This window comes from Antechinus flavipes, chromosome 1, assembly GCF_016432865.1.
Source record: "Antechinus flavipes isolate AdamAnt ecotype Samford, QLD, Australia chromosome 1, AdamAnt_v2, whole genome shotgun sequence".
NCBI classification, from domain to species: domain Eukaryota; kingdom Metazoa; phylum Chordata; class Mammalia; order Dasyuromorphia; family Dasyuridae; genus Antechinus; species Antechinus flavipes.
In genome coordinates, this window is record NC_067398.1 from 240,591,093 (window position 1) to 240,612,966 (window position 21,874).

The 21,874-nt window shown below is 35.2% G+C and overlaps 1 protein-coding gene across 1 annotated transcript in view; it reads left to right on the forward strand.

The window, feature by feature from the left end:
* Window positions 1-21,874, forward strand: part of RORB (RAR related orphan receptor B) — a 259,834-nt gene that overhangs the window by 215,030 nt on the left and 22,930 nt on the right. The window contains exons 5-8 of the mRNA XM_051998503.1: window positions 10,982-11,103; window positions 12,922-13,054; window positions 16,725-16,832; window positions 20,512-20,622. Of these exons, the coding sequence (XP_051854463.1) occupies window positions 10,982-11,103; window positions 12,922-13,054; window positions 16,725-16,832; window positions 20,512-20,622 (474 nt within the window). The remainder of the gene's footprint in view (window positions 1-10,981; window positions 11,104-12,921; window positions 13,055-16,724; window positions 16,833-20,511; window positions 20,623-21,874) is intronic.

Here is a 21,874-nt window from a genome sequence, read left to right on the forward strand (position 1 = left end):
CTACTACAATATAATGGTGATCCTGGTAATTTCTTACAAGAAATGAAATGTATATAAATGTGAGTGTGTGTGTGTGTGTGTGTGTGTGTGTGTGTGTGTGTATACATTTTATGCATTTTAAATGGTGTTAAAATAAAATAATGAATTTCCCTCATACTCTGGAATTTACCAGATTAAACAAATATTCTAAAGAATCTTTTAAAAATTATTTAGGGCAGAAATTATGAGAAATTGATCTGCTTCAAGTAAAGTTGCTCTGGAGACAGAGGATCAAATTGATTTTTGACCCCAAATTCAAAGTCTACCTGAGGAGATACTAAACACTTATCAATGAAAACATAAAGAAATTATTAGGGGCTCCTTGCAGATCAGAATTTTCCTTTTTAACACAACTGAAAAAAAATAGTCCTGTTAGATATGAAAGATTTTGCATCAAGGGAGAAGAAAAGGAAATTTCATCAGTTTCTGCCTGTAGCTAAGTAAGATGAAGCAGGGAAGTGATGAATATGTGGTGACTACAGAAACAGCTCCCACCAGGCAGCTCCCACTTTCAATAGCCAGGGAAATTAGGCCAGACCTTAAAGATGTCAGATCCTAGGCATTTAATAATTTTCAGGCATCCCACAGCACTTACACTACTATCATAATAACTCCTTCATTCATGAAATCACATTAGTGACCTGCCACCAAAAAGGTGAGAGCTTTGAGTTGTTTGGTAGTAGTAGTGTAGATAGATTTGCAAGAAACAATTCACTGGCCTCCTCTCCCCCATTTATGTTGTCTCCTTCAGTCAAATATAAACTGTTTGAAGGCAAGGATGATTTTCATTTTTGTTTCTGTGTCTCCAACTTTTAGCATAGTGTTTGGCACATGGTAAAAAATAAATGATGTTTCATTCATGTAGGGCTTCAGAACAAAAGAATATTAACTGATCCACATAGAGACCCTTGCCACTATAAGATCAATTAGTACTGCCACTTACTAAAATAAATTAATTCAGTACTGACATGATAATGCAGGAAAGTGCTAGAAAGATTAACAAGCATGTTATGGGAGAGTTCACTTCTGTGCAGAGTAGAAGAATACTAGACTTACAGAGAATAAATCCATACTCTGATGCTTACTAGCTCTGGTTTACTAGCATAAGCAAATGTTTGGGCTGCAATTTTTTCAACTATAAAATGGGGGTGATAAAAGCACCTACCTCACAGAGGTGTAGTAAACTTTAATTGAGACAAAGTATATAAAATATTTTACAAACTTAAAATGGTTATATAAAAGTCAGTTGCCATCATCATGACTATTATTAAATAGTTTTTATGGTTTATGAAGAACAATAAGTAGAATTTATGTAATGCTTTGTGGTTTACAAAACACTTAACAGAGATCACTTCATGTTATCCTCATGACAACTCTGGGAGGTATGTGCTCTTATTATCCCTTTTTATAGATGAGAAATAGCCTGAAGGAGGCTAAATGACTTACCCAGGTTCACACACATAGCAAGTATCTGAAGCTAGATTTGATCTAATCTTTCTGACTACAGGTTCAGCCCTTTATATAATGTGCCTCCAGCTTCCTTACAAAACATTCTGCATAGATTATCTCTTTTTAGAAGACCCAAAGCTATATGTCTGCTTTAATATAGCACTGTAACTACTATGGTAAAGGAAAAATAACTATTGTTTAAATCTGTATCCTATCTAAAGAGTAACTTAGAAAGTCATTATTTAATTCTCAATTCTTTTTTTTTTTGAGGGAACAGTGAAAAATCTTGGAATAAGAAAAGCCCACTCCTCTGTCAAAGGAGTGATTAAACTACATTAGAGTTTCTTAACTTTCTTTTTAATGAATGTACATCAGGAAGGCCTAAGAACTCCTTCTCAAAATAATGTTGTTGTTGTTGTTGTTGTTTTGTTGTTGTTGTTGCTGTTGCTGTTTTTGTTTAATAAATAACTTGAGGCAGCTAGATAGCACCGTAAACAGACTACCAGTCCTGAAATCAGGAGGACCAGAGTTCAAATTTGACCTCAGACATTTAACATTTCCTAGTTCATGTCCTGGCCAAGTCACTTAACCCCAATTGCTTTACGAGGAAGAAGAAGAAGAAGAAGAAGAAGAGCAAAAACAACAGCAACACTGGAATTACAAGTAAATTAATTTCATTAAAATATAGTTATCAACATTAGGAGAAAATTTACAGACCTTAGGTAAAGAAGCTCTGGATTGGATTACTTAAAAGATTAGTTAAATTCCATTTTTCTGCCTCAACACAGGACCATTCTCACTGATGATATATTTGTTTTCTTCTTCAATTATCTAAGCATATTAACATAATTGAAGGTAATCAAGTTATTGTTTTTAATTAGTTGGTTTAATCACTTGAAAATATAGAAATGGCCTCCAAAGAATGTCCTCTGAAATGGATGTCAGAAGTCCATTGAATAAATCTCCACAAGGGGATTGACATCTATTTAAATTACCCAATCAATTGACATGTCAAACAAAATCCAAGTAGTAAAAATCATTATTAATGATGGCCATGGGCAAATCCCATAATTAGACTTTGACCATTTGTGTCCAAAGTCAAAACTCACTAATTGTCCTTTGTGTGATTTGGTTGTGAGGTGTTTTTCCCCCTATTATTTTGTTTTTAGTGGAGTAAGAGTAGACTTTAAAGGACCCTGGTCTTTACAGGAGGGTTTTCCTTGTGTTTTTAAAAGTGTAAGGCAAGTCATGCTCTCATCCCAAGTAACTCTATAGAAATTCTCCCCAAGAATCAAAACAAAGAGTATGGTGAATCAAGATGAAGAGCAATTCTCATGATACCCCCCTCCATCTGAATTTGCCAAGCATTAGAATAGGTCTTTATAAAATATACCTGCAGTTAAATACTTCCCCAGGCTGTTGGGCAGATCCAAAGAAGGTAAGATACTAAGAGGTGAAATGATTTGCCCAAAAACTTTTAAAAGAAAAGTTAACAAAAAGCCATTTTTTTCTTCTCTTATCTTTTTTTTCTTGCTCCTTTTTCCTCATCACCTTATTCCTTAATTTTTTTTTCAAAAAACAACATATACAAATGTATTAAACTTTTCCTATTGTTTTTAAAAAAAGACATTTTCTTCTGAAAATTGAGTTCAAATATTAACATATTCCTTATAAAAGGCATTTCTTTGTTGTTATGGAAGTATTTTTCAAGAACAGGATCTACAATTTTCAAAATCTTGTGTGCATGAATGCATATGTGTCATATACACATATACACACACACTCACACAAAATTGTTTTAGTCCAAAACTGTCTTTCACACTTTAAAATACAAAGAGGGAAACAGATTAAATATCCAATTTGTTTTGTATTGCTTGGGCTTTTTTTTTTACTTTCCCATGTCACCCTTTTGAACATTTGAATTGCTCATTTGAGCTTTCTATTCTATTTCACGATTTTATTCTCCAGCCCAAAATGATTCTTACTTGAAGTTCCAAACACTGCAAAAAAAAAAAAAATGCTCCTTCCTAAACTTGTTGATTAACATTGATCTCATCTATATATGTATTTATATTGGGCTTAGTTTCAATTAATTTTGAGCACTCTTTTATTTTTTATCATAATTGCTACTATTTCACATGCTTATTATGGTTTTATTTTTTAAAATCTTATTAATAATAATGTGCTATTCAGAGGACACCTTTCTCTTATAAAACTCAAGGAATGTTATGGCTAATATCTGTGCCAGGTGAGAAGGATAATTTACAATAGAAAGAATGCAAGAGTTTGAATTTGGAGTGCCTATGTTCAAACTCTGACTCTGTCATTAACTACCTGTATGACCTTAGGAAAAGCATTTTATCCCTCTGTTACAGTTTCTAAATTCCTTTTGTTTGTTGTTCAGTCATGTGTAACTCTTCATGACCCCATTTGGGATTTTCTTGGCAAAGATACTGGAGTGATTTGCCATTTCCTTCTCCAGCTTAATTTACAGATGAGGAAACTGAGAAAACAGTATCTTGCCCAAAGTCACTCAGCTAGAGAGTGTATGAGGCTGGATTTTAAATCAGATCTTTCTGACTAAGTTTGCTGCTCCCTCCACTCCTTGAACTCCCTCCAACTTCCTAAGATGATCCAATTTCTTTCATTTTGAGAGGGGAGAGCTCAATTTTCAGACCTGCAAGTAGGAAACAAGACTATATCTTAAACCTAGAGGAAGATATCTGTCACAGGTGTGTAAGAGGAGGAAGGAGAGGAGGAGGATGGATCTTAGAGGAAGATATTTCTCCTTTTTGGCTACAACAGATGCAGCATTATTGTGCATGTATCCCCTATCCAAAAGGGAAATTACATAAATTATCCCAGATCTTGGATATAATCTCATGCTTCTAAATAGTTCACCCCAATATCCTTTTTCTTTTATTTTGTTTTACTTTCTTTTGGCCTTTTGATTTTTTTTCTGCCATTTATATCTAGCTTTTGAGTCTAGCATCAGTAAAAGGCATATTACCCTCCCACAAAATATCCCTTTGTAGTAAATACTATTGGAACAATACTGGGATACATAGGCCATGGACTGTTGTTGTTTATAGTCTCTGAGCTTCAGTTTCTTCATATATAAAATGAGAAACTTGGCCAAGAAAATGTCTATATGGTCCCTTTCAATTCTGAATCTATCATCCTATGATAATTATGTTCTCTTGAGGAAATGTAACAATGGTAGATATCTGTTTTTTATTTGAACAGTGTTAATAGTTTCATCTTAGAAACAGCAAATTTTACAAGAAAGTTTAGAAATAACAATGATGGTGGTGGTGGCAATGATAGAAATAATAATAGCTAACATTTATATATCATTTACTATGTATCAGGCACTGTGGTTAGCACTCTACAATTATGTCATTTGATCCTCACAGCAACAGTAGGGGTAAATACTATTATTGTCCCCATTTTACAGATATAGCCTGAATCCTCAGACTTTCTCTACTGAAAAATAGTCAACTGAAAGAAGGAAAAAAATGACAACCAAAACTATGGGATTATTCTTTTGCTTTTTTTTTTTTGTTTTATTTTATTGAAGAGGGTTTGGTATCAGATCAAATGAACATCTGGAATGTTTTTTAAACTATTACTTAGATGTTTTGTTGTTATAGAAACAATTTTAAGAGCCTGGATTCAGGTAGATAGTGATATCCTGAAAAACCTGATGAAAATACTTAGCTTGAGCTCTGAGCAAATCTCTGGAGGTACTCTGGCATTAATTCAAAGTGAATCCCCTAAAGGAACTCCACTTTGGGTATAAGCTGAACTAAGCAGTCAGCTACTCTTTAGATCCTAAGGGTAAGTGGCAAATTAAAAATTCATTAATCATGTTAATTGAAGCTGAGTATTAGTGCTTTGGGAAGTATACCTCCAAGTTTAAAAAAAAAAAAAAAAAAACTGGGTGGTTCAAATCACCAAGAGAAAAGACTGGGATTTTTTCTCATGAGAAAAGTAAAACAAAAGAAATCATGAGTTCACAGGCTTCACCCCCTAACGCTATGTATATCTTTGATTCTCAGCTTTCTCTTCTTGTGGTAGAGTTGGGTCATTGGTGGGCATAATAATAATAAGTAGAATGGTGGTTTTAAAAGAGACCCTCAGCATTTCTGCCTCTGCTGGCATGTGGGGTTCCAATGAGGCTAGCGTCTCAATGGGAATGTATCCCCGACTTTCTAGCCTTTGGAGAGCACCACTTGCAGAAAAGGGCCAGTGAATTCTAAAATAAGCTCTTTTAGTGAGAAAAGCCAGCTGAGCGGTTGAAATCAGAAATGCAGAAGGTCACTTGCTATTTTGGAAGCTGCAAGCTGGTCCTCATTTTGTAACTTCGCAGTTATAAACAAAGAACTGTCACCTTTCCTCTCAGTGTATTTATTTCCTATGAAAATAAGCTGATTTAACCCCTTTCATACAATAGAATTAAAAGATTGGCAGATTTTTTTATATAACTTGCAGTTTTAAACAAAAAATAGTCACCTTTCTTCTGAGTATATTCATTTTCTATGAAAATAAGCTTATTTAACCCTTTTCATGAATAGAATTGAGAAGTTGGTAAAATTGTACAATTTCTCAGTTATAAACAAAAAATTTCACATTTCCCTTTAGTGTATTTATTTCCTATGAAAATAAGCTGACAACCATTTTTGTATGCAGAATTAAGAAATCAGAAGATTTTATTACAAAAAAAAAAATTTTAGCCAAGCAAAATAAGTTATTCATTTAGTGGAAAAGTTATCCATTTATTACTCTTTGCTTAACTCTAGAATGTTATGGAGGGGGAAAAATGACCATTTCTTAAGGATAGTAGTGGTGGTAGTGATGATAGTGATAGTGGAGTTGGGAGTGGTAAGGGAGGAGATTTATGATTTCATTGGTGTATAGTAGAGGTATCAAACAATACTAACACCCACAACACTCTGGAGTAGGCCTAAATCAGATTAAAATGTACTTGGAATATTTTTAACCAAATAGAAATATGATAAAAACATAGGTAATATTAAATTTTAAAATTAAGTCAATGTGAACTCTACAAGGTTTCCTTATTTAAAGTTTAATGGAATCTTGAGTTTAACACCATTGATATAAGGCACTTCTGGGAAAAAAACTTCCTGTTTCAAAGCAGATGAATGCTTTCTTTGTAGGGCACAATCTTAGAAATTACTTGGCGCTGGGGGGGGAGGGGGGGAGAGCGGTAGATGGCATGATACATAGAGCACACACCTGAGTTCAAATCCAGCTTCAGACACTTAACACTTACTTAATAGCTTAACAAAATAGCAAGTCACTTACCCCCAATTGCCTCATAAAAGGCATAAAAGAAAAAAAAGTTTCTTGGAGCATTGAGAAGTATAATTATAATAGCTAGCATTTATATAGTGTTTTCTATATACCAGATACTGTGCTAAGTGCTTTAGAGATATCTCATTTAATCTTTACAACAATTCTGGGAGGTAAGGGCTATTATCATCCACATTTTACAAATGAGGGAGAAGAGGCAAAGTGACTTGCCTAGAGTCATTAAGCAAATAAGTTTCTGAGATTGGATTTGAATACAAATCTTTTGATTTCAGATCTTCTGCTATTTCCACTGGACACCTAGCTGCTTGCCTAGGCTTTTTTAAATTATGTCACTATACTATGACATATGGGTATTCCTCATCTCGACTACAAACTTCTCTAGGAAAGAAGTTTTTTTTTCATCTATTTTTATTTTTTTAATTACCATACAATTTAAAATATAATAATTGTATATTCAAAGCCTTTTCTTTTGGAAAAAAGAGACAAGTATCATTCTATCATGATTAAGATCCTGATCATTTAGAAATAGGTTATTCCATTATTATCCTAGGATATAAGGATCATATTTATAAAACAATCTAACTTACAAAGCACTTTATTTTCATGATCTCATTTGATCCTCATGACAATTCTTCAGAATATGATGAGGATACTGAAATTCAGAGAAATTGGATGACTTGCTGGTAAGCAACTGGGATAGTATTTGAATCCAAGTATTCCTAATTCTAAATCCAGACTATTATCTATCAGACATCTGAGTAATACAATAGACAGAAGTTGGGGTCAGTAGTACTTTGTTTAAAGTTTGTCTCAGATATTCACTAGGTCTGTAACTCTAGACAAAATCACTTAATTTCCCTCATTCTTAGTTTTCTTGTCTATAAAATGAGGATAAGAATAATAACAGCTATCTACCTGGATTGTTCTGAAGACCAAACAAAATGATACATGTAAAGTTTTATGCAAACTGTAAAGTGCTACATAAATGTTAGCTACAATTATATATAGCCTTCATTGGCTTGGGATGATTGATTAAATCTAAAGGGGACCTCAGAGGTCGTGTAGTCCAATGCCCTCATTTTATGAAGAAGACATTTTAATTAGGTTCATAGTTAGAGAAATGCACTATTTCACAGATTTTTTTTTAACTTCTTTGTGGTAATTAAATATTTTAAGAGCCTCAATAGTTTGTAACTTTTCAAATCAATATGATGACTCTCTTCTTCTTCTAACTCCCTCCTTCCTTCTTTCCCTCTACCCCCTACCTTGACCACTATACACATCCTTGGCCCCATACACATACACAATGTCTTAAACTAGAGGAAAATTATTGATGTCTTTTCTAGCAGGTTCTCTTCCCCACATCTTTAAGAGAGTGACTTCATCCATTGACCATAGGAGAATAATAAATGCAACTCATAAACATCACTTCTCTAGATGTTTGAATTCCACCTGTCAACAAATCCTCCTGGACAAACTCAGAACCCATCATCCTGCCACCTCTTGTCCTAAGATGCTTCTGCATGCAGCAGTTTATAGTTTAGGGGCAATAAAAGGGTCTGATACAAAGTGGGCACAAAGGAGCCCCCACAGCACTCAAAGGCAGCAAAGAGAACATAATTGCCCCAAATTTTCTTATCTCCTTTGCCCTTTTACTTCTATCTTTTGTGTCTAGACTTTCTCACATGGCTGCTCCCTGGAGAGGACTTTATATACAGTTTCATTTTCTGCTTTTCCAAGCAGTTTTGGCAATTTTTCTGGCTCAAGAGACAATGAGAAGAGGACAATGTGGCACGGCAGGAAATGGACTGGACTGAACTAATGAAAATTTTTCTTCCTATTCAACCCTTTTGAGCAGTAGGCATAGAGAGGATAACATACCAGAAAAGAGGCATAAAACTACAGAGCAAGAACTGGAAGAAACCTTAATAGCCCTTGTATCCTACCCTCTCATTTAACAGATGACAAAAGTGAGACACAGGGAAGTTAAGCAAGTTACTCAGGATCACACAGCTAGTATCTCAGTGAGGATCTGAAATTAAATTTTTCTGGCTCCAAGGCTAGTATCTATTATACTACCATCAAATCCAACCTTATTTTAGAAATGAGGAAACTGAGGCTCAGAGAACTTAAAGGATTTTCCCCTAGCACAACTACCTAATAAATGTTGAGGACCCGCTTCTAATTTCAAATCTAGTACTCTCCAGACTTTGCAGTACCTTTCCAGAAAGAAAAACAAAAACAAAACAAAAAAACTTATGTTTTTATAGAATATTTAAAAGTTTTAATGTGATTTTAAGCTTACATTTTTTAAACTGAAAATAACACTAAGACTTTTAAGACACCATGTGCTTGTGTCTATATTTTAGATGTTTGCATTCATTTTGATCATCAAGATTCATAAACAATGAGCTATTATACTACTATTCATTCTTATTAAAGTATAGATTAGTATTGAGTAAAACCCAATTTATTTAAGTAAAAAGGGAAGTCAGTGAAGCCATCTCAGATATGAGTGTAGGAATATTTTTAAGCATTGTATAAACCAGGAACCAATACAAGTAGAAATGTTAAATGCAGGAACTAAGAACACTACAATTTAGCATTTTCCTAATAGTTTATATTTATAGTGAGTTTTGTTGCTATTTTAAGGTTCTTATTAGACAATATATCGGTCTGGAAATGCCCTTGATGTCTATGATCTTTGCTCTACTCCTGCATTTGTTCATAGAATCATGTCTTGCTTCTTTGTGCTAAAAACTTCTATACACATACACAATTGCACACATGCATACATGAATGCATGTGCCAAAAAATAACTAGAAATCCACAGTAAATGCACTAGCATTTCCTAGTCAATCACCATGATTCAAAACTCAAAATCTCCCAGGCAGGAAATGGTGTCAGTACACCATGGAGGAGCAACACCAGCTAACCGGACAGGCTCACACATATGAAGAAATTAAGGCTTATGGGAGCAAGGTATTTGGAGAAAGTGTGGAGAGTCTTACTTCTTTTTCTTACCTCCTCACCTGGAAAAAGGTGAAAAGGGAGTTCTGATATTGGATCTAAATTGAATTTCAAAATCTTGGAGTGAATTAAAATCACCCAATCCTAGAGATAAAAATAGGAAGCTTTTCTTTCATATGGGAAAGGAGATCTTCAAAGTTTTGATCTGAATACCCAGGAGATAATACTAGGAATGCCATTATGAGCCAAGAGATTTCTTCTTGGCTTCCACAGTTCTTTTAATATATCAACTTTTCTGGCCAAGTTTGGAATACCATAGTTCTAAGCCAAACAAATGTTCATAGTATCCTATAGTTTTGTTTCTAAGCTGATTCTGGATTGTTGAGATTCAAACTTGTATATACTAAATATTCCTTTACCATTCTGGCATTACTTAATCTCAGCATAATCATGAAAATTATCAGAAATCAGGGAGAGGATGAAACAAAAGGGTATTCCTAGATTCTGCTTCATAGAGTATGGATAACAAACTAAAGACTGAAATGCCACTTAAAACCTTTGCCTTGCCAGAAAGTAGTTTGGTTTTCCTGTGTTCTGCATCTTCCCCAAAGTATCCACCAGCCATTCCCTCAGATAGCTGAGAGATCGTGATTTTTTTTTAGGGGACCTCCTACTAACCACAGCCAAATTTGAACTTCAAGGAACTGAAGACAGACGGTGTTCATTGCTGCTTTTAAAGACTTTTCATGTTTTCCAAGCTCATTTAAGATGTTTTCAAGGGAAGTGTTAAGACTGTTAGAGTATTCTTAGCCCAAACAACATAAGGCACAATTGTTTTAGCTTAATTTGATAGCAATAATGACAGTAATAATAAAGTGAAATCTTTTACAACTAGCAAGGATATCAATAATGGGGTCAGAAAGCATGTAAGGAAAGGGTCACCAAGTATAAGTTTCCATCCTCTTAATGGATAGAGTGATTCTGAAAAATATCCAAGTGGATAATTTGTCTCGAGCCTGTGAGGCAGACAGAATTTGGAGGAGGAAAAATAAAAATAAAAAAATAACTTCCTGACACAATAGCATGTTTCCAAACTGCTTTCAAACATTAAATATTTGCAAAGCTGATTTCCTTGTAGAGAGCAGTTTTATTCCCAAACCTACAAATTGATTTTTCTTTCTCCTAGATCGAATTGCACAGAACATCATTAAGTCCCATTTGGAGACGTGTCAATACACCATGGAGGAGCTACATCAGCTAGCCTGGCAGACTCACACATATGAAGAAATTAAGGCGTATCAGAGCAAGGTATTTGAAGAAAGTGTGAAGAGCCTTACCTCTTTTACTTGTAATCCTGTAGCTGTCCATCCCTGCTGCCACCATCTTTAGAACATTTAATAGTATCTTACCATGTTGGTAAAGGATTCTAATGGGATGAACAGAAGGAATAGCTGAATAATATATATATTTTTAATCCACTGAAAGCATAGAGAAAAAGAGCTCTAAAGAACTTTCTAAGACATTCACTGATAGGTTATTCAATGTCTTTTTTTCCTTTAAAAAAAAAAAAGTCATAACAATATTCAGTGTGAGTCTTCGAGTCAGAAGCAGCCTAGAGTAATGGAAAGGCTTTAGACTCAGAGGCCCTAGATTCAAATATGGAATTCACCACTTGCTATATGTGTGACTTTAGCTGAGTCAGTTTGTCTCTGAACCTCAGTTTTCTCATCTATAAAAGGAAGTTGTAGGACTAGATAGTTTTTATTGTCCTTACCAACTCTATATCTATCATGCCTTATCACATTTTATGATGATAAAAGAAAAGCACATTTAACTGTTTACAGGTAGACTATCATTGTTGATGAAGAGATTATTTTAGTTAATTTTGAATAAAAGACTTCTCCTTTCCAAGCTTCAGTTTCCTCATCTGTAAAAAATGAGGGGCTTTCCTAGGTGATCTTAAAAAAAACCTTCCAGCTCTAAACATTCTCTTTTTATATTTCATAGAAAATGTTAAATATTACAAAGAACCCTGGACTGGAATTTGCGGAAACCTGGGTTCTGACCCCTATAACATATGCAAGCTATATGATCTTGGGGGAATTGACTCTTTCAGCCTCAATTCCTTCTCCCAAAAAAGTCTCATCTGGCTCAAAAATTCTATGGTCCCATGAAGTCTGGGTCAGCTTACCCCCCATTATATTATTATGTTATTAAAGTATGGTTTTCATTTGTTTAAAATGTTAAAGAGTTTTTGTTTTGTTTTGTTTTTAGACAGAAACTTCAGTTTCTGTTCATATTTATTTTCCTCGAATGCTTTTCATTTAATCTAATTCAATATACACTTATTAACAATTAACACTTATTAAGTCCTTATTATATGCCAGGCACTGCATATAACTATCTCATTGGTCTACCCTGAGAAGTAGATGTTATTATAATTCTATTTTACAGATAAGGAAACTGAGGCAAACAGCAATAATTGATTTACCCGGGGGGGGGGGGCAATACAGATAGTAGGATGTGAGATCAGAAAAAAAGAAAAAAGAAAAAACCTTGTCTTCCTTATTCTAGATCCCAGTACTTTATACACTGGATTACCCAGCATGAACTTCAACTGCCTTGAAATATCCCTGGGCTAATACTAACTACCTGTAAATATTACCTGAGCTTCTACCTGCCTAGCAATTTTAATAGCTAAGGGCCATTCAGAAGCAAGAAAGACAGCTCTGTAAAATGCAGGGTTACACATAATCCAAAGAGTTTCTTTTACCCTACTTAAGGAAGAAAAGTTGTATCTTTTGTTTAAAAGAGAAAAAGAGGAGAAAAAAGAAAGGGGAAAGTGGCTTTGAGAAACTAGGTGTCCTGGAAGCCTTTCCCCATTTTAGTCCCTTTCACTTTCCCATGATTTTAGTCTATCAAGGTCCAAATAGAGTAGCACAATACCTTTGATAAATTCACATCGAACCTCCTACCTCTTATTAAGAGGATTCTGTAAATTCCCACCTTGGGGCTCAGGGGACAGATAAGCAAGAATCCAGCAATTCTCTGTCACTTATCTCGTCTCTAGAGAGTTTCTTTGTTCGTTCTTTCACTCTTTATGTGTGTGTTTTTCTCCTCTTGAAGACCAGAGAGGCATTGTGGCAACAGTGTGCTGTTCAGATCACTCACGCAATCCAATATGTGGTGGAGTTTGCGAAGAGGATCACAGGTTTCATGGAGCTCTGTCAAAACGATCAGATTCTACTCCTGAAGTCAGGTGAGCATGTGCAAGATTATGGGGGCCTGTGGAGTTTAGACTAGGCTGTGGTGGGCAGTTACCGCGGTGTCGGTCCTAATCAATCCCCTTTCCAGTAAGCGGCTCATTTTTGCCGCCCACACATGGTCCTCCAGCTCCCATAGGGAACTCTCTATAATAAAAATGCCCCGTTCTTCCTTTCGATTCTCCTTTGAAGTCAAATGCAATTCTGCTTATTGAAAGCGGAGCCATTAATTGCAGAGGCTGAGAGACCCAGGCTGACAGGCATGGCAAGTAATTAGTGTGTCAAGGTGGCTGAATTGCTGAGCTGGCGCGTAAGGAAAAAAAAAAAAAAAACCAACACTGGTTTTCAGGGAAACAAATCCAGGCTAACTGAGCCCTGCCTCTGTGGTCAATTCCAATCATTTTAATGAGAATAGCCTGCAGCCAGTGCGGCTGTGGGGAATGGGGGGTGGGTAGTGGGAAGAGAAGAGGGACGAGAGGAAAAACGTGTTCATACTCCACCCACATTCACCCCACCACTCAGGAAATAACTGAAAAAGCAGTCTTGCTTGGTCCTGGATTCAGTGACGCCCTTATCTAAGCAGGAAAGGAAAGGCATTGCTTTCTCTTCAAATCACGTTAAGGAACTTCAGATTTGTGTCAGCCTTGACAGGAGGTATTTATTACCAGATCACTGGACATCCATGTACAATTTAACCTCCAGTCCTGGTTTTGTCATGAATTAGAAATGTGACCTTGAGGAAGGGCTCCTCTCTGAGCCTCAGTTTCCCCATTTGTAAAATGAGGGTAATAATGTTTGCACTACATCCTCCCTAAGTTGTGAGAGGGAAAGTATTATAAACTTTTAGTACTCTAGATATAAAAGTTCTAACGTGGTTCTTTTCTGACACTAGCCCAGTTTTAGCACACTCTACCTTTTAAAATTATTTATTTTACAAAGTTTTATTCCTCCTGGTAGAATTCCCTAAAATCAGGAATATTATTTTGCCACATTTGTTGTTATTGTTCAGTCTTTTTCAGTGGTATCTGATTCTTCACAACTCCATTTAGGGGTTTCTTGGCAAAAATACTAGAGTGCTTTGTCATTCCATCCTCAACTAATTTTACAAAATGAGGAAACTAAGGCGAACTAAGGTAGTTACTTATTTGACTAGTAAATGTCAAAGGCCAAATTTAAACTTGAGAAGATGAGTCTTTCTGACTCTAGGTCTGGCATTCTATCTACTTTACCACCTAGCTGTCCAGTTTTGGCACAGGGTAGGTACTTAATACCTATTTAATTGCATTACATTAAGTTGAATTTAAATTAATTACTCTGTAATTAGGGCTAGAAATAATGTCTGAAAAGTTATCAGAGTCAATGAAGGTAGGTTTTCAAAGTGTTCTAAGTATTCCTAAGGAAAAAAAGTTCAAGACTAATTTTTTTTTCTTACATTATAAACGGGTGGGTTCTTTCAAATAGACTCTGAATGAGTGAGGAAATCATTACTGTTTTCCTGCCTTTCCCCTCAGTAGAATGTAATTTTGAGAATAAGGACTATTTGGTTTTGATCTTGCTATCTCTGGAACTCCATAACATATTGAATTTTTGTTGATTCAAATTGATTAAGAATTTTCCCCAAGCTTGCAGAATGCTCTATGACAGGCATTTGAACTTCCAAGTGGTAGGTATCCTTTCTTAATGGATCCTATGATCCCCAAGAATGTGGGGTCACATAGCAGAACAGGAGTGTAGCTACACAAATGAAAAATCTCAGTAAAAGCAATAAGTTCTGTGGGGAAGTTTCATGTACTATTTGTTGCCCAGAATAATTATAACCAAGAACTTTGAGTGGAGAAATAATTATGCATGTTCATTAGCCTTTCAGACATCCCAAACTGGATGTCCAGTACACAACTTAAATTCAGTATGTCTAAATCATAATGCAATATCTTTCTCTCTGGATCCCACCCCCTTCCAACTTTTCTTAATACTGTAAAGGGCAACATCATCTTTCCAGTCCCTCAGATTCACAACCTAGAAGTCATTTTTGGCAAACCCCCCCCCACTACCTCTCACCAATCCCATATCTGTTGCCAGGACCGGTTCATTTCATCTTTGCAATGCCTCTAGACTATGCCCTCTTCTCTTCTCTGACACTGGATTATTGCAAAAATCTGCTGGTAGATCTGCTTACCTCATGTGTTCTCCACACTCCAGTCCATCCTCCTTTCAGCCACTAAAGTGATTTTCCCAAAGGACACGTTTAATCACATTATCCTCCCTACTCCACAATTCCAGTGGCTCCCTATTGCCTCCAGGATCAAATATAAAATGCTTTAGGTGCATTCAAAAGCCTGTGTAACCTCCTCCTACCTTTCCAGTCTTCTTGTTCCTTACTTTTCTTTTCTTTTTTAATTTCTTTTATTTTAATTCAAGAAACAAAATAATAATTTCCATAAAAAGTAGAATTAAAAAATATTGCTCATGAATTTGCAATTCTATTATGTATCATTTGTTACTTTAAAAATATATAATAAAGTTATCATGTGAATATTTTTGTGCTTTTTTATCTCTTTCCACTCCCACCCAAAAGATGGCCATCATTAGATGGCAAATATATATATGTATACATGTATATATGTCTGTATGTATATATGTAAAATCATTCTATAAAACTTCTATTCTTGGGATGGAAAGTGCCATCTGCATCCAGAGAGAGGATCACAGAGACTGTGTTTCAAAGTGGAATACTTTCACTTTTTTTGTTGCTGTTCTTTCTGTTAATTTGCTTATATGTTTTGTTTTGTTTTGATTTCCTCTACCTTGATCTGACCTTTCCTGTGCAGCACTACAACAAATATGTTATTCCTTACTTTTCAATTACTCTTTAATTCATTACTTAGCATAGTGCCTGACACATGGTAAGCACTTAATAAATGTTTATTGAATGTTTTATAATCCAGGCTAAAAGTATAGCTGAAATGGCCTCTATAATGATCCTTCTCCTTAAGCAGCCTCTCACATTGGCTAAGCAAAAGACAAGAAAAACGAAGAATGTTAGAGTCAGGGAAAGCTTCTATTGTCCTGATGGAGCATTGGCAGCAATAAAGTCCTAGAAGCATATTTTTAAAACATCTGTTTGAAGATCTTGGGATATGTCCAGACCAAAAACCATGGAAAGCATTTGGCTAAAGTTTATTATTTTCAAATTGAACTCGTGCCTCTACTCTTATTTTTATGACCTAAGAAAAGAAATTCTATCCTCAGCTACTGACCTGAATTTATTTAAAAGAACTTAGTTCCTGTGTTGTATGTATATATGTATATGCAAACATGTCAGGAAAGACTGAGACCACATAAAACTCAAAAAGTGCATCAAGGGGTTGCTTTGTGGTTTCTGAGCCTCAGGTTCATTGTATTAGCCTTGTCTCTGATACTCTAAAGAGAAGTTATTAAAATTCTGAACCCTTCCTTCTCAGGTTTGCTTGATACTTACATAGGCATGCTACAATAGTAATCCAAGAAAAGATTTTTATGTGTGTCTGAGACCCCTTTTGGCAATCAGATGAAGCTTTTGGATCCTTTCTCAGAATAATGTTTTTAAATGCACAAAATTAAATACATAGGATTACAAAGAAAAACCAATTACATTGAAATTCCATGTTTTTTTCTTCACCTGAACAGGTTGCTTGGAAGTGGTTTTAGTGAGAATGTGTCGTGCCTTCAACCCACTAAACAACACTGTTCTGTTTGAAGGAAAGTATGGAGGAATGCAAATGTTCAAAGCCTTAGGTAAGTTTGTTTTTAGTGGATGTGTCATGATTTGTTTGTTTGGTTTGGTTTTTTGTTTGTTTGTTTGTTTTACTGTTTAATTGCAATTAGCTGCATCACTTTAACTATTAGCTTTGTTGTGTGAGCCCAAGAAGTGTAAGCCTTATGGGCTCAACCCTAACTTGAGTAAGAATGAATAATTCGTTTTTTTAAAACATCATACTTTTATGGTCTTCCTTAATTAGAATGTAAAGTTCCTTGAGGGTCAGGACTGTCTTCTGCTTTCTGTATTTGCATCTCCAAACCTTAAAATAGTGTTTGACACACAGTAAGTGCTTATTAAAGTATTTATTCATTCATCCATTCACTCTATGCTGAAGAGTTTGTCTCCCCACCTGATAAACAAAAGAATCATGAACCCACTAAGAATTAAAATGTAAGACAGTACTGGAAGGTACCTCACATTTTGAGCTAGACCACATCCTTAATTGAGAAGACTAGGATTTATCCTAATGAATTCTGTTTTGTTTTAATTTAGTTTTTTTTTTTTTAAAGGACATCTACTTTATACAGTGGTTTTCTAACTGTATCCAAAATCCCCAGGTGATCCCAGGCTGCCGTGGGTAGCATTTATGTTTAAAAAATGACAATACTTAAAGTTTCATTCTTGTCTTGAATTATTAATATCTAGTTAGGATAGCTAATTAAACTAGACATATATCATCCATGCCCTATCAAAGACAGTGATATTCTATTTATTAATCATGGCAAGGTTTATTGAGCCTGGCAAGGGAGCATAGGTGAAAAAGATGGTCTACAGGTTGGGTTTTTTGCAATACCAAAGTTAAAAATAGTAGTTCAATAGAAAGCCCAGAACTTGGTGTCATAGAGCTTGAGTTCTAATGCTATTTTGACCACTTAAAAGTCCTGTGACTCAGTCCCTTAAATTTAATGTCTTGGATCAAATGAGATAATATTTGTAATTTGCATAATGCCTGCTATATGGCAAGTACTATAAAAATGCTTATTCCCATCCTTTCTTTTTTATTTCCTTTCCTTCTTTTTTCTTACCCTTCTCTTCCCTTTCCCTTTCCTTTCTCCCTTAGTTTCCTTCTCCATAAAATAAGAAAGTAGAACCAGAAGGTTCCTTCCAACACTAGCTTTCTCAAATCTATATGCTGTACTTATGATGACCCATGACACTAAGATCCTGATCTACAGGTCATAAGAGCATTCTACTCTGGTAGAATACTGTCTGATTAGAATTGTTTCATCAACTGTATCAACCCACCAGGACACGGAAGCATGATCAAAGAGCATTAGCAAACCTGGATTGCTGCCAGGAAAAGTTTCCAAGATCCTTGGTTTTATCTGCTCCATATCTTGCCCTTAAATGCCAAAGCAGGACACCACTTTTCCTTGCCCATGCTGTTAACTGATCTAGTCAGTTGGCAGCAATTAGGTCAAGGCTGGCACTATTCCTTCCATGCAGTTGATACATGTCCATCCACTTTGTCTCCAAGGCTTGGTTTTCAAGAAAGGATAAAAAGACTTGACAAACATCTATGGAAGATTTCCAGCCTCATAAAATAAAAATTAACTTAGGATTACTATAGGATTGCTAATTGACTATCATGATAACACTAGCATTTATAAAGTGCTTTAAAGGTTGACAAAATATTATCCCATCTGTGCCTCACAAAAAGGTGAAAAAAGTTCTGTTAAGCCTATTTTACCGTTGAGGTTGAAAGATACTAAGGTACTTGCCCTGGGGCCACACAGCTCAGTAACTTTTTGAAGAATTCAAAATTGAGTCTTCATGATTCTAAGTCAATACACTATCTCTATATTACCTTTGCTTAGCTGCCTATGTTCAACAACTCTAGTTTTTTTCTCTGTCTCCTTTTCTTAAAGAATAATCCTAATATAGCTCTAGTCTACCAACTAGTTTTCCAGAGAATGACTCAGATAAAAATCTAATTGCAGGAACATAAAAAAACTTAAGATCACAAGATTTAGAGCTGGAAGAAATCTTGGGGGAAAAAAACTAGTCCAACCCTTTCACTTTTTTGCCATCAAAATTTAGTACAGATGTTAAAAGTTGAAGAGCAATCACTAAAAGGCAATCAAAATAAAGATTGGCCTTCAGCCCTTGCCATCTGAGTTGGTTAAAGGAACTGAAAATCTATGGTCAATTATCTTCAGATATTTGAATAGCTGCCATAGAAAAGAAAGATTATATTTATTCTTTATGGTCCCAGCAAACAGAAGTAGAGACAATTGCTGGAAACTGCAAAGAAACAAAGATCAAGAAAAGCTTCACTACTATTAGAGTTTTCCACAGCCTCAATAGTTGTATTTCCCCTCATTTGACATCTCCAAGGAAAGATCAGTTGATCTTTTATTAGACCTGTTGGAGCAGGAATTCTATTTGGCCTAGATAACACTAAATTCCCATTCAGTTCTGAAATTTTATGTAATTCAATGATTTTCCCCTCTTAATGTAGAGTCTGAATCAAACTACACTTCAAGAGACTTATAAAACTCTCAACTCCTATCTGAATCAATTAAAATGAAATTGGGAAATGTTTGACTATATAAAACATCAACATAACATAGATAATGTTGGGTGGTAGTTTTCTAAGATCACATTCACCCTATTGGGGAGATCTATTTCTATTTGACTTTGATATTACTGACATAAAGCACCTAGATGCCCTAATCTTGTGGTTCAATTCCAAAAGTCAGCCTTCTGGTGTTCTGAATTTGATCTATAAGACTGCTACTTCTAACACTAATAGTAATAATAATCATAATAATGAGAAAAGCTAGTATATATATGTCATACCTACTCTGTGACAGGATAATGGTATGTTACAAAAATATCTTATGCTAACATCAAACCTGGGAAGTGGCTGCTATTATGACTCCCCTTTTACAGATGAGGGAACTAAGACAAAGAGATGTTAAGTTACCTGCCCAAATGTCACTTAACTGGTCTCTGAGTCTGGATTTGAACTTATAATAATAAATAATAATTAATATTAAAATAGCACTTTCTTTTTATTTATTTATTTTTAATTATAGTTTTTTTTATTTATTTACAGGTTATTTGCATGGGTAATTTTACAGCATTGACAACTGCCAAACCTTTTGTTCCAATTTTTCCCCTCCTTCCCCCTATCCCTTCCTCCAGATGGCAGGTTGACTAATAAATGTTAAATATGTTAAAGTATAAATTAAATACAATATAAGTATACATGTCCAAACAGTTATTTTGCTGTACAAAAAGAATCAGACTTTGAAATAGTGTACTTAAAATAGTACTTTCTATGTGCCAGGTACAATACTATATACTTTACAGTTATTTTCCTGTTTGATCCTCACAACAACCCTGGAAGATAAGTGCTGTTATTCCCCTTTCACAGATGAGATAACTGAAGGGCCTTGACCAAAGGTCACCCTGCTAATAGGTGTCTGAATCTAGATTTGAACTCTGGACTTAGCAACTTCATACATCACATAGCTATACCACTTAACTGCTAGGACAGAATTCTCTACCTTAAGCTTAAGCTTCTTGTTCGAGAGAAGGATTCTAGGAAGACAGAATATAAGCCCTTCAGTAACTATACAAAGCAGCTTTCTTAACTGTCCCATTTAGTTCCAATGTTATCAATGAATTTCTTTTTTCCTTTTATAGGTTCCGATGACCTGGTGAATGAAGCATTCGACTTCGCAAAGAATTTGTGTTCCTTGCAGCTGACAGAAGAAGAGATTGCCTTGTTCTCATCTGCTGTGCTGATATCTCCAGGTAAGGAAGGTTGCATGCAAATTGCCATTCTCTTCTGCACCTTTTCCTTTTGTTTTTGTCACTGGAAAAAAAAATGAACAGTTCTACTTCTGCTGCTCTCTTTTGAGAGCCAATTGAGAAGAACTAGACCTCCTTTTCTTCAGTGATCTCAAGGACTGAGTATATCAGTTCCATTTTTTTGTTGATGCTATCTCTTTCTTCCTCTCTGTCTTTGTCTGATTGTCTGTCTCTGTTTCTCTCTCTCTTTATCTCTGATTCTCTCTGTCTTTCTCACTGATTCTGTCTGTCTTTTTCTCTGTCTCTCTCTCTCTGATTCTCTCTTTGTGTCTCTCTGTCTCTGTTGCTGTCTCTTTCCGTCTCTAATTCTCTTTCTGACTTTCTGATTCTTTGTCTCTCTGTCTCTGATTCTCTCTGTGTCTCTGTCTCTATCTCTCTATCTCTGTGTGTGTCCTTCTCTGATTCTCTCTCTGTGTTTCTATCTCTTTCTCTCTATTTTTCTCTCTGTTTCTGCCTTTGTTTCATGTTTTTGTCCATTTGTCTCTGCCTTTATTTGTGGTTTCATCTCTATCTCTTTCTGTTTCTCTATGTCTCTTTTTCTCATTATTTTCCTTTTCTTCCTCCATTTCTTCCTTTCCTTCTTTTTCTTCCTTCCCTCTATTTTAACAAGTTCTCACCTTCCTCTATGGCTCTAGAAGACAGTTGTGTTATGTTTTGGTTTTTTTCCCTGAAATTAGACCAGAACAGATGGCACTGTTACACTCAATATCTTAACCAAGAACACCATTCTTAAGGTTTCCTGTTGTTTTGGAGGCTTTGCTCTATCTAATAAAGCATTTATGTGTGGAGTGGAGAAAAGTTATCTTTCTGAGGGGTCAGTACTTTTATCTTATAAGGCTTTGTCTGAAATAAAGAAAGAGTTCTGGATATTCTCTTTACACAGTCCTTCAGACATGGAGGTGTGACAATCTTTTTAAAATTTCTACATAGATTAACAGATACCACTAACTATTTCTGGCAATAATGGCAGTCTATGTAATTTCCCTTCTGTTATTCTTTATCTTTTTTTTCATTCAGTGGGTTCATGAAATTTGTTTTTTCCCTGTAATATGATTTTTTTAAAGATGAAATCTAAAGCTATGAATCAGTGAATGAGAGAAAAAGTTTCACTAAGTCCTCAGTCCAAAAGAAGCATCTGAATAAGAAACTTCCTCCCCTCCTTTTTTTCCAAAAGGCCCCATATCAATAAAGAGCT